The sequence below is a fragment of the Mirounga leonina genome, unplaced genomic scaffold (genome assembly GCF_011800145.1).
Source record: "Mirounga leonina isolate KUSES-001 unplaced genomic scaffold, KU_Mleo_1.0 Mir_173, whole genome shotgun sequence".
Classification (NCBI taxonomy): domain Eukaryota; kingdom Metazoa; phylum Chordata; class Mammalia; order Carnivora; family Phocidae; genus Mirounga; species Mirounga leonina.
The window spans coordinates 81,644,054-81,661,071 of NW_023270447.1; the positions used below are offsets into that span (position 1 = coordinate 81,644,054).

The following is a 17,018-nucleotide window of genomic DNA, read 5'->3' on the forward strand; positions in this document are numbered from 1 at the left end:
TGTAATTAGGTCGGCATTGTTAAAAAAGAAAAGTTTCTGTTGTGTCATTATCAGGTCTCTTCATGGTGGAGGGTCCTGTCTCCCCTCTTGGACTGGGGGCTCGCCAAGGGCAAGGGATTTATCTCCCACTTCAGCTCGGGAGTCTCCACCTTCTGACTGGAGAACACTCTGAGGACAGGAATGTGTCTCTCCCATCAGACGAGGGTCTCCTCCTGAGCAGACGCTATGTCTTTTCCATCAAACTGGCAGGTCCCTGAAAATAGGGCTGGGTCTCCCCCATCAGACTAGCAGCTTCCTTATCAGCCTAGGTAATAGGGGCTTTGAGTCCTCCATCAGGTTCAGGGACAGTCTTATCTCCCCAGTGACTCTGACCTAGTGTCAAGCCAGCGAGGGTGTATGTAATGGGGTGATCTGTTTGCCATATAAACCTGAGGTTTATTTTCATCCCCTATAGATCTTGATGAGCGGATGTCTCCCTGGCCCCCACCCCATTGAACCAATGCCAGCTAACGTGCGTGTGTGTGTGTGTGTGCACGTGGTCTGAATGTTCATGCCCCCCACCCAAAGTTCATGTGTGGAACCCTAACCCCCACTGTGATGGTATTTGGAGGTGGGGCCTTTGGGGGGGTGATGAGGCCATGAGGGCGGAGCCCCATGATGGGATCAGCGCCTCTAGAAGAAAGAGAAGAGAGACCAGAGCGTCCTCTCTCCGTCAGGGGAGGATGCAGCAAGAAGGTAGGCATCTGCAAACCAGGAGGAGGGCCCTCCCTGGTCGCCGAATCAGCCGGCACCTTGATCTTGGACTTGCCCGCATGCAGAACTGGGAGAACCAAACTGTTGCAGCCCCCAGCCCCCAGCCCCCAGCCCCTGGTAGTTTGTTACAGCAGTCCAAGCTGGTTGAGACAGGGGAACAACCTAGAACAGACAACCAGCTTTGAGTTCCAAATGTCATATTTTTGTGTCCATAGCAAGACTATATCCCCCTTTAAGCCTGGCCTCGCTGGAGAAGAAAACATTTTAAAGTTATAAAAGCCAGCCCCCCCTTCCACTCCCCCTGGTCGTGCGCGCAGTCTGGGGGCCGCAGGACTCTCTCTCTGCCCACCCAGGAGGCAGGCTGGAGCGCCAGGAGCTATGCTTCCGCCCGAAGCCTCAGCTGGGGGCTCCCTGACGGCAGCTGGGGGACAGGCTTGCTCTGTGTGGTCTCCAGAGTCGCCACCGCCGGCCGCCCGCTCACAGCTCGCCCTGTTCTGGCTCCCTTCCCTCCCCGTCCCACACGCATCCCCTCCCACCGGTCCCTGGCCTCACCTCCCTAAATCCTCGTCTCCGGATCTGTTTCTGGGGGAACACAGGCCAAGCCACTTCCTTTCACAAAGCAAGAGTGTCTGAGCACAGAGATGCCCACGGGCCGCTGAGCCGCTTTCCCCAGCAAGAAATCCCAGTACGCAACGAGTCAGAAATGGGACAGACTTGAGGGGACAGGCCTGAGGTGGGACAAGACCGGGGCTCCTGGGCAGGGAAACGGCACCCCCACCCCACACCCGAGGCCCTCCCCAGTCCAGGAGAAAGTCAGGAAGCCCGAAGGGGACAGAGCACCATGGGCAGGGCAAGGTGTCCCCTGCATGCCCAGCAGGGTGGGAGAGCAGGCCAGAGGAGGGGCTGGGCCTGCAGGTCCGAGATGCCCCAGCTGGTGAGAGCCCTGGGGCTGGGGTGCGGAAGGGCGGCAGGAGGGGGCGGCGGCTGGGTTACCCATGGGCAACCTGCTCTCAGCCCAAGAGAACCATCAGCGGCTGCGCAGAATCCCAGCTGGAAGGTGGGCCCGGTGCACCTGCCTCCTGACAACAGCCTCCCTCCCCCACTGTACCTGCTCATCAGGGGGGGAAGCAAGAGTGCTTTTCCCTCTCAGCCAAGGGCAGGGGACGAAGGCACACAGCCCACCTCAGCCTCAGACCCCACCCAGGCCCCTGCTGCTCCCAAGGTCAGTTCCGTCCATGGCACCGGACACGAAAGATGGCTCCCTCCTCCTTTGGACTCTCTCCACCCGGCTTCCAGGACGTCAAGCCCCCACCTCCTCCACTCCCTGGAGATCTGGTCCCGCTCACACCTGTCTCTCACCTGGACCTCTCTCTCGAGCTCCAACTCACAGTCACTGTCCTGCCTGCATGAGACGATCAGTGGCAACTCAGTATAATGTGCCCCAAACCCAATTCCCAGTCCCCCCACCTCCTGCCCCAGGAAACGGCAGCTCTGTCCTTCTGGTTGCTTGGGGTCATCTTTGACCTTCTCCCTCTCCCCCCAACCCATCCTCAAACCCTGTGGACCCTGGCGTCAGAATCCAGCACATCCGCCATGGCCGCTTTGGTCCCGCCAGCCGCAGCGTGCCCCAGGACATTGCAACAGCTTCCTCAGGGGTCTTCCGGCTCCCACACGTCTACCCTTGCCCCCTGCGGATTAGCCTCCACTTAGCAGCCAAAAGTGATTGTTGGGAAAAAAAGGACAGATCGTGTCCCTCTTCTGCTCAAAACCCTCTTGATGACCTCCCATGTCACCGAGGAAAAGGCAGAGTCCCTCCGTGATCCGACCCCCCACTCGTGACCAGCCCCCCACTTCTGCCGCCCCAGCCACACTCCTGCCTCGGCACCTTGCCCATGCTGTTCCCTCTGTCCAGAACTTTCTACGGCCTGATGTCTGCTCCTCCTTCAGGTCTTGGCTCAGATGTCACCTCCTCAGTGTGGTCTCCCTAAACACTAGGCTTCACGTCACCAGCCCCCTCCCCAACCTTTCTCACTCCCCTCCTCAGTGTTCTCTCTCCAGAGCACAGTCTACCTGCACATAGCGGGCTTTCCATAAATGCCGAATGAATGACACTTAGTTCCCATGGCCTAGACTGTTGTTCTGTCCTCTCTGAGACAGGGAGGTTAAGGTGCTTGCCTGACATCACACAGCCAGTAAGTGGGGACAGCATACAGGGAACTCTGGTCTGTCTGTCTCCAAAGTTTTGCTCTTGGAGGTGGGTGGTCTGGTGGGGGGAAGAGTCTGGCCCTGATGCTTCCTCGGGGGGTTACTTAATTCTGGAGCCTCAGGTCCCCCACCTGCAGAATGAGGGGAGCACGGCAGGGGAGCAGCTGTGAGGACGAATGAGCGCCCCCAAAGTGTTACCTAGAGCAGGGGCCTCCCTCCCGGGCCAGGCACGTCCTTCATGCGTCTTCACGTCTCCGGAGCCATTTCCGACGCCCCCAGCCCGCCTTCACTCTGTTGGCAGAGACTCGACAGGGGGGCCGTTGACTGATATGATAATTCCACGATCGTCGTTAAGTCCGCCAGTTTCTCAGTGACGGATCTCCAGGGTCCCGTTCAGCTGAGCGATCTGTAGGTCTAGGATCTAAGAGACCCGCAGAGTTCCCAGACACCCACTCCCGCACACAAGGGGGCTTCTTAATGAGACAGTCTGCCTCAAGTCATTTGGAAGGAGGCAGGCTACGAGGAGGATTGCCACTTGTCCTCGGCAATTCACTGAGTGAGGCGTCATCGTCCCCGTTTTAGAGATGGGGAGACTGAGGCCTGGCGGTGAAGGGACACGCCGGAAAACACACGGCAGGTCTTCCATGGACGCAGACCTGCCAGATCCTAGCCCCCAGGCTCGCTCGTCGCCCCAAGTGGCCGCAACTTCCCGGTGACAGTTCTAGGAAAGGTCTCACCCAGCATTTGACTCAGGGGATCAAGGCACCCACTGGGAGCCCCGCCCAGACAGCGTTCGGTAATGAGCTTGAGCGAGTGTGCTTTTGTTCCTCTCCCAAGAGCAGTGCGCAGGACACTGGTGGGTCTCCCTTCGATACTAAAAGGGGAACAGAGGGTCAGAGAAGAAGGGCGCCTCTGGGATGGAATGTCCAGTGTCCTGAAGGGTCAGTGTCCAGGGTCATGGTTCCCCTGGACACAGCTTCCCGCTCCCTGCCCTGGGGACCCGCGCTAGACCACTTGCCTATGGGAATAAATCCACCTCCTCACAGCCTACCTTGGCTCAGGCTGTCCCCTCCTGGAGCCCTTGCCCTTTCTCTCAGCACCCTTGACCTCCCCCAAGCCCTCAACCGGGGCCCTGATACCTGCACTCTGCTCTAACTGCACTTCCTGGGGGCGGAGGTGGCCGCTGCCTTGCTCACCTCCATGGCCCCAGCGGCTCACAGGGTGTCTGAGGAGAACGGGGGCCCAAGGGGTTTGTGAAAGAGCCGAATGAGCCAGGGCTCCTCCGGGGGGGGGGGTGAGACCCCACCAGGGGGTTAGGACCTGGCTGAGGTGGCCTCCCCCTCCACAGCGGCTCCCCCCTCCGCCAAGGGTTCCCAGAGCGTCCATGGAAGCCCATGGAGCTGCACAGCTGGGTCTCGTTGACAGGGCTGCCTCCCACCCCCGCTGATCTCCGCTTTCCTCCCCCACCTCCGCCCCCTGCCACCTGGTGCCGCCGCCAGTGAGTGTGAAAGGGAGGCCCCGCAGGTGGGCGGGTGGTGGGTGGACAGACACGGGGACAGATGCCAGCGAGGTGGTGGGTGGGAAGATGGAGAAACACTTCCCTTTTGGGTGGTGGGTATTGGCTTTGTTTCTTTCCCTGCAGGCGGCTCTAGAAATCTAAGGATGGAGACGGAGCCAGAAAAAGGATGCCAGGGCCCCAAGCAGCCCCACCCACAGCCTGGGCTCTGCTGCCAGCATCTGGAACTCACCCCCTCCTCCCTCAGCCCCCTCCCCACCTCACCCTGTCACCCTTAGCAATAGCCCCCGACCCCCAACCTCCACAAGGTGAAGCCCTTCAGATTTCTTCCCTCCCAGGTGGGGAGGGACAGGTGCCCAGGCCACCTGCCTCCATCCCAATCCAGAGCAGGGAGGGCAGCCTTCTCTTCAAAAACTATTCAGATGGGGCGTCTGGGTTGCTCAGGTGTAAGCGTCTGCCTTCGGCTCAGGTCATGATCCCAGGGTCCTGGGATCGAGCCCCGCATCAGGGTCCCTGCTCGGCGGGAAGCCTGCTTCTCCCTCTCCCACTCCCCCTGCTTGTGTTCCCTCTCTCGCTGTGTCTCTGTCAAATAAATAAAATCTAAAAAAAAAAAAAATAACTATTCAGAAAAGAAGCTCCCAAGAGTCCCTTCTCAAGCAAAAGAGACTTTCTGGGATGATGGAAATAGTTAGATCTGTATTGTCCAGGACGGTCAGCACGCACTCCATGGGGCTCTTCGAGACACACTAGAAATGTGGCAATGGGACTCAGGAACTGAATTTGTGACTTTATTTCCTTTTAATTAATTACAAAAGTAGAAAGCTACACGTGGCCAATGGCGAGGGCATCAGACAGCTCATTCTAGGGCTTGTGCTGTGTGGTGGGTCTCCCTGGTGCTCCAGCTTCCAGAACAGCCCTATCTCACGACAACTGTCTCTTCCCCATCACATCTCAAAAAACAAAACGTCAGTCCAAGTGCTCACGTTATTGTCTTTTATTCCAGCATCTCCCAAAGCTCCAATATGTACAGATTTCATTTATACACATAATATACACCATATATACGTATTTATAGATATTCACACACCAGCCCACACGCTCTCAGACTCTCACGCGCACACGGCCTTCCCGGAGAGGCGCGTGGCCGCCTCTGAGCCCTGCTCGGCCGCACGAGAGGCCCTGGGCTTGCCAGGCAGTTGTGAGGTTTTGTGTTTTTGTTTTCGTTTTTTTTTTGCTTTTAAAAAGAAGGCCATTTCCTCCAGAGGTATCCTCTCCCCAAGCCCAGACTCCTCCCCCAAAACACTCTGAAATTTTTTTTTTTTAAAAAGGAAGAAGTTCTCCTCTGCTCTGCCAAGGTAGCTCCGGGAGACCCAGGCCCATCCTCGTGGCCCCTGGAAGGTGAGTCTACCCAGTGCTCCCGGGGGGGGGCGGGGAACCCCGGATGGCGGGAGGGGCCCCCAGCAGGCGGAGAGCCCGCCCGGGCGGGGGCTATAACGTCAAGGGCACCTGCCAGATGAGGAGGGCGCTGTCCGTCTCCCCGCACGGGGCCGGCCGCCCGCTGCCCCCCGGGGCGCTGCCGAAGTGGCGGTAGCCCAGCCCCCCAGAGATGATGGCCACGGAGCAGATCTCCTTGCGGTGGGCGTCGCGGGCGCAGGGCCGGCTGCGCACCCAGACGTCGGGGTCGTCGGCCATCTCGTAGATGGAGCCGTCCTCCTCGCTGTGCTCTAGGGCCGAGCCGTCGGCGGGCGCCGGCTCCCGCACGGACAGCAGCGGGCCGGGCAGGTGCGCGGTGGAGCGCAGGCGGTACTGCAGGAGGATGCCCTTCTTGCGGGGCAGCTCTCGGCCCACGTGGCTCGCGGGCATGGGTGTGGGCTCGGGCGCCGGCCCGTCCGCCTTGTCGTCCTCGGCCTGCGGCCCCTCGGCCTCCTCCTGGTCGCTCCGCAGGATGTCGGGGGCCAAGATGCTGGTAGCCACGGCCAGGAAGGCCACAGGCCCGCAGTGACCGTTGAGCGAGACCATGCCTTTCCCTGCAAGAAAGGGGCAGGGAGAAGGGGCCCGAAGGCCCAGGGCTTTAGGGGAGGCACCCACACCTCTATCTTGGAGAACTTTCTGGGTGCTGGTTATTGTTTTGGGAACTGCAATCTATGTTGGAACCTTCCAGAAGGCTTTGGGTCTGGGGGAGGGCTCTCCCACACTCTGGGGCCATTTTCTGTGGAGGAGTGGGACAGGGAACAGGAGTGACCTTATAAACCTGTTGGGGGGGGACCCTTGGGGGACCGTCAGTGTGAAAGCACCTGCAGCCCCCGCCTGAGCCAGCCGCACGTCTTCCTGCCTTTGCCCGAGCCACTGGCCTTGCCCGGAGAGCCTTCCCCGGAGAGCCTTCCCCAGCCACCTGATGCTACACCCTGTCCCATAAGCCCAGTTCGGGCTCCTCCACAGCACATCCTTCTTGACTCCACCCACAGACTACCCAGCACCCCGGTCTCTGGGCCCCGAGGTCCCGGAACACCTGCCATCACAGCACCTGCCCCCTCCCCCGACCTCAGCCGCCTCGGGCAGACCATCAGCACTGGGGGGGCGCGGTCTCGGCCCGATGCATCCCTACAAACCAAGGACCAACACCGCAGGGAACAAAATGACCTATGTGATAAAAACAGGAGACTTTGGGATTTAGGAACGGAGGGCTCCCGTTCCAGCTGGGCGGGTCCACCGTCAGGGCTTCCCCCCAACCCCACCCACCCCGGCCCCCCACTTGCTCATCACTCTTAGGGCAGAAGCAGAGAGGGGCCCAGGGCTCTGGGTCCTCCCTGACCCCGCCCTTGCTCTCCTAGCCCTAGCACCCCCCGTCAGGGCAGACCTCCCGCTACTCCATAGGAACACATTTGCACATGGACCCCAACCCCAGGAGCCCTCGGTTGTGTTGGTCTTTGGAACCTGGACATTTTGAAGCTGCTGTGGGGAGGGGACAGGAGGGGCCCAGCCGATAGTCAGGGGCCTCCACCAATCCTAAAGCCACTTGACCAACACACACTATTGCGTCCATTGGCCAGATTAGGAAACTGAGACCCAGAAAGCCGCTGGGAGACCTTGGGGCGGGATGACATAACCCCAGTGTGCCACAGTGTCACCTGTGATCTCAGGGGCATTGGAGACAATGCCCACGTCAGAAGAGAGCGTGAACCTCTGGGCACAGGCTCACCCTCCCCGGCCATCTGCAGCTGACTCCCAGGCCCCGCCAAGACCGGTCTCCAGAGCCTCACCTGTGATCTTGGGGATGCCTTCCAGCCGAGGCACAGGCAACAGGACAATGACCCCCTGGTCCGTGCCCACCCAGAGCAGACCCTGGCAGATCAGGAGGCTGGTGACACACAGGTGCTTCTGGCCTGTGGAGAGAGAAGCCAGCATGAGCAGCACTCCCTCCTGCGGGGGCGGCAGGGGGTCCTGGGGGCTTCAGGTGAGGAAGGGGCGTGGTCCGGCTCCTCCGGGGAGACAAGCGGGAAGCTGGACGGGGCTGTGGTGAGGACGTGGGGTTGGGAGTCTGACCTGGCTGGGGTCGGGCCCCTGCATCCCGAGCCTCAGTTTCCACCTGGGTACAGTGGGGCTGCGTGAGGATGGGAGGGGGTAGCGCCACACAGCACAGTGCTGGCCCCTGGGGGCCCTCCGTGGGGGGTGCGGGTTTGAGGGTGAAGCAGATGCGGGGCCGGTGCAGATACAAGAAGCAGGGGGCGGGGGGCTGGCAGTCTGCTGCGGCCCCTCGGTTTCCAGCACAGGCTTGCCCACGTGGGTCCTTCCCCGGGTGAAGGCCGAGCGCACCCAGCAGCCCCCCGGCCCGCCAGTGACGCGGACAACTCCGTGCCAGGAACGGGCACGCTGCTGACGTCAGTCCGCATTAGTTCTTGTCTGGCTGGCCCCCTGCTGCTGTCTCTTCCTTTTAGCGAGACTGGCGGTGGCAGGGAGAGCGCTGGGGTCCCCACAGCTCTTTAGAGGGGGGATGCGCCGTGTGGGCTCCAGGGCCCGGTGCCGGCCTCAAACCCGGGCCCTGCCACGTGCCAGCTACACGACCCAGGCCAGGCCCTAAGCCGCTCTGTGCCATTTCCTCACCAGCCAAAGGGGATGATGATGCTATCCCACAGCCTCGTCCCGAGGATTAAATGAGTCAATGAATGAACGTAAATCCCTGAGCCCAGTGCCCGGCCCACGGCACACACAGAGCACCGTCGACCACCTACTGCTGTTAACAAGCCCGGGCAGCGGGAAGGGGCATGAGGCAGGGCCTGCGCGCAGACCCCTGCCTCTCTAAAGGGCCAGACCCCTCTGCCCCACTGCAGGGGCTCACACCTCCCTAAAAGGAAGTTCACGTGCACGCCACGGGGTGTGTGAAATGCTGCTCGGAGCCCTGGCCGTCGACCTGGGCGTGCATCCGCACCCCCGGCCGGGCCCGTACCCCCAGAGGTGAGCCCCCAAACTGCGTTTCTGGCAAGCACGCAGGTGACACGGCTGCTGCTGGCCTGGGGACTGCGCTTAGAGAAACGCTGCTTTGGAGCGTCGAAAGCACACATGAACCTGCTCTGGTCTGACGGAAGCCTCGCGGCGGCTGAGAGGGACACAAGACACCGCTATTGTGCCCGTTTTCCAGGGGAGGAAACTAAGGTCCAAAGAGGTCACCCAGCTGGTGGGCGCAGGCTGGGAGCCGGGCTCCGGTGTGCCGATTACCGTCTACACTGCAGCCACCTCTCTGCTCTTGAGCAAATGACTGCAGTTCCAAACGGGTAGGGGTGTGGGCTTCCTCCGAGCAGAGGGGGTGGCTCCCCAGGGCTACCGTGCTGGGGTTCACGCAGCACCGTCTGACAGCGTACTCTACCATCACCAACCCACTCGCCCGGCACCCCGGAACATCCCAGGCGCCCACTGGGCGCGGGACTCTGCGCTCAGTGCTGGAGACACGGTGGGAGCCACACACACAGTTCTGCTCTCGGGGAGCAAACCCTCTAGGACTTTCCGTGATGATGGAAATGTTACCTATCACGCTGTTCGATTCTGCGCCGTCAGCCACATGTGGTTGGTGAGCACGGGAAATGTGGCTGGTGGGATGGAGGCACCGAACGTTTTATTTTGTTCAGTTTTCGTTGTAAATAGTGGCTACCGATTAGCGCCGTTTGGAGAGGGGAAAGAGGAAGGGAAACAAAACGAGGAACATAAGTACCAGGCAGAGGATTCAAATGGGGGATGGGGCAAGGAGTGGGCAGGAGGATTTCCAAGTTTCCTGCCTCACTCTGCTTTCTGGAAGGATGGGGAAGCAGGTGTGGGGATGTGAGGTCTGGAGGACAAGGATAAGGCAGCCACGCCAACTCCCAAGCTAAGGACTGGGACACAGCACATGCAAAGGTCCTGTGGCAAGGATGAGTGGGTGGCAGGAGCAGACTACAGCTAGCCCCGCTCGGGGATAGGGGCAAACTCAAGACAGCTGGAGAGCAGGTGGGCCGGGGTAAGGACCAGATTGTTCACTCTGAGCAAGATGAGAAGCTACTAGAAGGTCTGAGTAGAGGAGCAGGTGACTTGGTCTGAAGGAGCGCTTTAGCCACAGAGTGGTAGAGGACAGGAGGGAGGGAGCAAGCAGACCAGCCAGGCAGAGACGGTGGTGGCGAGACGCCACGGTGGCCTGGAAGATGATGAGGAGCCAGGGCATTCGAGATCCGTTTTGAAGCAGATGGACAGACCCATTGACAGACTCGAGTGGGTAGGGAGAGAGGACAGGAATGAAGGACAACTCCGGGCAGCTGGGTGCATGGCAGTGCCTCGGACTCAGATGGGGAAGCAGCCTGGGGTGGAAGGCCACACTGTCTCCTGGATGTGCAGCTCGAGATGCGCGTGCAACTGCCTGCAGGCAGTGGGACCGACACACCTGGCAATAGGATACAAACTCAGAGAGTCCTCTCTGCGGTCCTGATTCAGTGTGGGGATGCAAACCCCGCAAGAAAAGCCAGTTCGTCTCTGGACAAGGGCGACTGCACAAATGGGTCTGGGTGTCTGTGGAGCTGGGACTCCCCCATGCCTGGGTCGGTTCAGAAAGTGTAGCCGCCAAGCCAGCAGGGCAGGCTCGGGGCCAAGCGAGGGTGCTCCCCGCCCTCCTGGAGTGGGTGCAGGCTGCCACTCTCCCTCCTCACCACCTGGCTTCCGCTTGGCCCGGGTCAGGGTCTCTGCGGCCCCACCTCTCCCTTACTGCTTGCTTCCCAGATGGAAGCCTCGTGTGTGGGTGAGGGCAGCCGCTTACCTGCACACTCCGACTTGGTCCCCCGGCTCCCGGGCCAGCACCCTGGCTCACGAGAGTGTCTGCCGGTGCACGAGGGAATGAGTGCCAGGACAAGCGAACACAAACAGAAAAGTGGAAAAGGACACGGGTGTTGACGTCACGTACTGGATGTGCGAACTGACAAGCCGCTTTCTATCTCTCATCTCCCAGGGAGGATTATAAACCGACCTCGCTTTATTTTATGATTATTAGAATTATGCATGTGTGTGTAATACAGACACACAGTGGGCCCAGCTCTGAGCCCAGCGAGTACGATCAATGAAAGGAGGCCGTTGGGACAACGTCTGTGATTATGAAAAGGACCTGGACTCCTGGCTGAAGATCGACTCCATCAGAGCCATAAACCCACAAAAATAATTAAGCCAAAAGAGTGAACAAGGGCACATTTTTCATCCTGCTGCCTCACCTCCTTTTCCAGGGCCCCTGGGGCCATGAGCCCCGGGAGAGACCATCCCCCAATGCCCCCGCATCTTCCCGGCCCCACCGGACAACCGAGACCCAGCCGATGTGAGGGAGGCAGCAGGTGCCAGAACTGAGAAATGACTTCATCTGCAGACCTCATTCTGAAGCCCTTCCTCCTCCCTGTCTGCAAGACACCTCACAAACAGTCCGAAAGAAAAAAAATTCTAATGGTGGATAAATATTTTATCACAGGGACTTAATGCAGCCGTGTTCAACTCACCCAAGCCATCTATCTGTAGATATACAACTTTAAAAGGCTCTGGCTCTCAGAGAACATTTTATTAATGACCTGTCTAGTTAAGAGGAGGGGGAAGTTTAGGTTCAAAAAAGCATTAATCCCAGTCGGGTACATGAGTGGAGGAAAGGGGTCAGGGGAAGGAAGCGTGATAAATTTTTAACATGCCCTTAAAAAAATCCACACTTAGAAGAGGAACAAATTTATTACTAATTATGCAATTATTTCATTTGGTGGTGTGGGGGGGAAGAAAAAATACTTAAAAGTCTTTTAAAAATATCTCTAATAAAGAACTGAAGAATCCTGCTCTGCTGACCTTCCTCCGGGGCACGATGTGACGTAGGCGGAAGCCCCCCCCGCCCCCTGCGACAGCTCTGGCCCCGCTCCCCTCGGGCTTGGGGGGTCCTGGCCGGGCAGGTGGGGCTGACCAGGAACTGCCAGGCTTGGGGACGGGGGCCCAGGGCAGTAACCCCTGGGGACCTTCGGGGAGGCCCTGCCCCCCAGAACCTCAGCCTCCGCCCCCGCTGGGCCAGCCCCAGGGATGGCTGGTGAGCGAGACGTGGCTTCTATGCTGGACATAGCAGGTGCAGCCAGAAGGACATGGGTGGGACAGTGGGGCTGAGCAGCGAGGCCCCCAGATGTGTGGCCCGCGGAGCTGGTGTGGTGAGGGGCAGGGATGGCCACGAGGATGAGGCCCAACCTCCCCGGGAGGCGGGGACTGGGGGTCCTGGGGCCCCCCCACTCGCTGCCTGTCACGGGGTTGGAGGGCGCAGAGCCAGCCCAACTCCAGCTCTGGTCTATCCTGCTCCCACTCGGATCTCGGCCCCTCCCTGTATAGATGGGGAAACTGAGGCCTGGGACTGGGGATGCTGTACAGTGAGCCTGTGAGAGGGTGCGATTCAGGTCCTGGCTCTGGCCTCCCCGGCAGCGCGACCTCCGGTCATGTCCCCTCCAGGGTCTCCGTTGACCTGGCTCTGTCATATTCATAAGGACAGGGCCTGCCCTTCCTCCCTTAAAGGGGAACGGCCAAGGACAAGAAAGCTGGTGGGTGAGCAGATGCATTTTAAGGTGACATAAAGCCGCAGCTGGGCAGAGGGGCTGCAATGTCACCTGCAGCGGGCTCTGCCTCTGACCTCCGACTGCATAACAAGGGACTCCCTTCTCCCCCTCCCCTGCCCCACAGAGGAGGCCGAGGAGATTTAAAAGGCCTACTTTTTTTGTTGTTCTGCTAGCCTGAAATAATTTAGCTTTCAGTGTAAGTGTGGAAATATTTCTGTGATATAAAGAAATTTTTATCATAGTTAAAATGGATTTACCTTGCATAATGGCTAAATACTGAGAAATACAATGAAACTGAAGGAAGAGGGAGGGAGGGGGAGGGAGGGAAGGAAGGAAGGAGGGAGGGAGGGAGGGAGGGAGGAAGGGAGGAAGGAAGGAGGAAGAAAGAAGGGAGGAAGGAAGGAAGGAGGAAGGAAGAAGGGAGGGAGGAAGGAGGGAAGGAAGGGAGGGAAGGAAGGGAGGGAAGGAAGGGAGGGAGGGAGGGAGGGAGGGAGGGAGGAAGGAAGGAAGGAAGGAAGGAAGGAAGGGAGGAAGGGAGGAAGAAGGGAAGGAAGAAGGGAGGAAGGGAGGAAGAGAAGAGAAGGACAAGAGCCATAACCCAGGCCCACACAGCACATCCCAGAAAGCGCATTTAGGGGCGCCTGGGTGGCTCAGTCGTTCAGCGTCTGCCTTCGGCTCAGGTCATGATCCCAGGTCCTGGGATCGAGCCCCACATTGGGCTCCCTGCTCGGCGGGAAGCCTGCTTCTCCCTCTCCCACTCTCCCTGCTTGTGTTCCCTCTCTAGTTGTCTCTCTCTCTGTCAAATAAATAAATAAAATCTTTAAAAAAAAAAAAAGTTTAAAGAAAGTGCATTTATTCTCCTCATGCACGTCCCACGCTCCAAGCCTGGGCAAGGCACCTTCCCATGCCTAGAGGCATTTCTCTGAGCCAGGACCCACCTCTGCTCCCACAGAGGGACCACAGGCCCCAGGAGGCAGCGACAGCTGCCCAAGCCCCACGGTGGCCGAGCCAGGACTTGGGCCACCTCTGAAACCATCTCTCCCCTGTTGCCCATAGTGGGACTCTCAGGGGACTCCCGGCCCTGCCTCAGGCCCACTGCAGGACCATAGACAAGCCACGTTTTCCTGCTGAGCAAACCTCAGCTTCCGCACATGTACGATGGGGACAACCCCCACTCCGTGGGTTACTGTGAAGTGAGGCCCTGTATCTAAAAGCCCTCGGAACCCGGCTCAGTGCAGGGCTGAGGGCAGGGTGCGTGGCAGGCGGCTGTTACACACTGTCCCTGCCACCGCTGATCTTGGGCTTAGTGACCACCGCCCCCTATCACCACCAGTCCAGACCCGGGGACCGCTATTGTGACTGGCAGGAAGAAGCAGGGGCCAGGGTGATCTCTGGGTCCCCTAGCTGGGGTTAGGGACCAGGCCTCTGGGGTAAGACAGAGGCCCCCACAGCCCCTTAGGTTCTGGCTAATGTGCCTGCCCTTGGCCCGGCCTCATAGGACAGGGAGATCAGTCCCCCAGCTCAGCACGTGGCCACTCTGGCCTCCACATGGCCCATCTGCTGAGTCCTTGTAACAATTAGCTCCCCACCTGCCAGGCCGGCCCCGTGTCCCTGGCCCCAGGGCCCCTCGGCTCTCCCAGCTGCTGAACCCGGCCCAGCTTGGACAAGATGGAGCCTCCGCATCCTCTCAGACAGCCTGTTTGTCTGGTGGAAGCTGGGCCAAGCTCTAAAGCCAGCTGGGGGTGGAATGGGCCCTGAGAAGGCATCTGCCCTGGCTCCCTCCAGCACAGCCTGCAGGGTCTGGGCAGCATCTCAGGCGGCAGATGGGAAGGGGGTTGCCACGGAGGCCTCGGGCAGATGCGGGGAGAAGCAGAGTGTTAGGGGAGCTCCAACCTTCCTCCTCTCTGCTGAGTATCACCAACAGCTCAGCAGGAGGAAGCAGGGCCCCAAGGGGATGATGTCCTAGCCCTTCACTCTCCCCCTGCCTCCAAACCCCAACCAGCAAACCAAGACAGTTGCCTTTCTTAGAAAAACCTCTAAAGAAAGAGACCTCTGGTCAGCCTTCTCTCTTTCCCCTCGCCTCACATTCTGTACATGACGTGAGGCAGAATTGGGATTCTGGTCACCCTGAGGAGTGGCAGGTGTGGATGGGCCTGGGTTCCCACCCAGTATGACTGTTTAGCAGCTGCCCCACTTGGGAGAGTCTGTTGAGCCTGGAGCCTCACTTCCCGCGAGAAGTGAGAGGGAAGAGTGATGACAGCAAGAGAGGTTTGGGAATGACAGCCCTGAGTTCGAATCCCGGCCCTGCTGCCTCCGCTCTTGGAGGCCAGTTTTCAAAGCCGGCCAAACACTGCTACGAGGGCTAACAACGTGGGCTGGCCCGGACGCACCTCTGCCCGGCCGTGGAAGGTGCTCCACGAAGGTCGGCTCCTCCCCTGCACAGGCCCAGGACAGCAGGGCACGATGCCCAGCAGCAGACTCACCTGGCAGGAGGAAGGTGGTCCTAGTGGCAATGTTGATCTCCTGCAGGTGCTCCAGCGTCTCGGTGTGGAAGAGGCGGATGGAGGAGCCGGACGAGAAGGCCATCCAGACGCCGCTGCCGGCCTTCACCATGTGCGTCACGCTCACGGTCTCATCCTGGTGCGCCTCGAAGCTTTGCTGTGGCACAGACAGCAGGGTGTCGGTGCTGGGCTGGGCCCTCCAGCTGCGCCTCAGGGGGCCAAGCTAATCTAGCCTCGGCCTGAACCAGACTCAGGGCCAGAAGCGAACCTCAGGAGCCCGGCAGTGGTGTGCCGATGATAAATGTTTAACAACGGGTAGGGAATGCCAGTTTGTCATGTCGGCCGATCCCCGTGGTATAAAAACTTCTAATGTGGCCCATCACAAGCTTCCCACATGACACAAGGAGCTAGGAAAATGGTAACGCACACAGTTAGCTCTCAGGAGTTGACACACCAGGCTCTGGCAAGCCCCTGTGACACAAGGGAAAGTCAGGGCCAAAGTCAATGCAAGAGGAGGTGGCAGCCTATGTACGTTATCGAGAGTTACAAATGCAACAAAACAATGATCAGGGAAGGGAGGTGGGTAGTGTGAGTCAAATCCTAACCTTTTACAGCAGGGATGCAACACATAATGTTCAAAATTTGATAAACCAAGAAACAGTAGGGAGTTGGGTTCAAGATGGTGGATCCTGAACTCACCTCCTCCCACAGACACGACAATCTACAACTACTCATGGAATAACTCCCCCTGAAAGGGACCTGAACGAACAGAGCCTCCACAACAAATGATAAAAGGACACCACTGAGACGAAATGAGAGGCAGACTGCCCAGGGAGAAAGCCCCGCCATGGCACATCACAATCGGGAAGGATAACAAAGGTACAGAACTCCCCTGAGGAATGAGGAATTCGAGCTCCACCTCAGGCACCCCAACCCTTAGATCTTGCCCGGGAGAGATGAGCCCCCAAAACACCAGGTTTTGAAAATCAATGGGGATTACATTCAGGAAAACTAGAAAACTGAAGGGAACAGAAAACTCACTCTTAAGGGGCTTGCACACACTCACTCAACCTGGAAACCAGTCAAAAACACCAACGTGAAAAAAAGCATACATCTCTGATCAAGAAGATCCATTTACTAACAACCTTAAAGGGTCTGTCAGAGTGGCAGAAAACATCAGGGGCTCTCCCCATGGACTGAGGTTGGAGCCACTGGTAGGACCATCTCAGTCTACCTTCCTAACACTGGGCACCATTTTGGATTCTCCCTGTAACCTGATAGTGCCAGTGAGTGTATTCCACTGAGAGTCTTGTCCACCAGTGTACCCCAGCAGCCATGGACATGCCCCCAGCCAGGCCAGGAGCCAGTGTGCCACAGCCACAGCCCCATCGCAACAGGAGGGCACACACAGCCCACAAGAGGGACACCCCTTGAGCATATGGCTCTGGTGACCAAAGAGACTGCACTTCTGGGCCCCACAGGTCATCCCCTGTATAAAGCCACCCATTTAAGACTGGGAGAGGTTGGTGACTCACCGAACACATAGAAACAAACACAGAGTAGGGCAAAATGAAGAGACAGAGGAATATGTTCCAAATTAAAAAACAAGACAAAACCTTAAAAAAAGAATTAAATGAAACAGAGATAAGCAAACTACCTGATAAAGAGTTCAAAGTGATGGTCATAAAGATGCTCCCCCAATTCGGGAGAAGAATGGATGAACACAGTATGAACATCAACAAAGAGATAGAAAATATAGGAAAATACCAAACGGAAGTTATAACTGAACTGAAAAATACACTAGAGGGGTCCAATGGCAGACTGAAGTAGAACAAATCAGTGTGCTGGAAAATAAAGCAATGAAAAACACCCACACAGTGCAGCAAAATGAAAAAAGAATTAAGAAAAGTGAAGACATCTGAAGAGACTTTTGGAACAACATCGAGTGAAATGACATTTGTGTTATAGGGATCCCAG

At 58.3% G+C, this 17,018-nt stretch overlaps 1 protein-coding gene across 6 annotated transcripts in view; it reads right to left on the bottom strand.

Annotated features, from left to right (window-relative positions):
* Positions 1-5,453: 5,453 nt before the first annotated feature.
* ARHGEF10L (Rho guanine nucleotide exchange factor 10 like) overlaps positions 5,454-17,018 on the bottom strand; it is a 105,262-nt gene continuing 93,697 nt past the window's right edge. For all 6 annotated transcript variants that reach the window (XM_035019654.1, XM_035019657.1, XM_035019656.1 and 3 more), the window contains 3 exons: positions 15,024-15,198; positions 7,735-7,857; positions 5,454-6,501 (listed from right to left, as the gene is read on the bottom strand). In XM_035019654.1, coding sequence (XP_034875545.1) covers positions 5,963-6,501; positions 7,735-7,857; positions 15,024-15,198 — 837 coding nt within the window. In that variant the 3' untranslated portion in view covers positions 5,454-5,962. The remainder of the gene's footprint in view (positions 6,502-7,734; positions 7,858-15,023; positions 15,199-17,018) is intronic.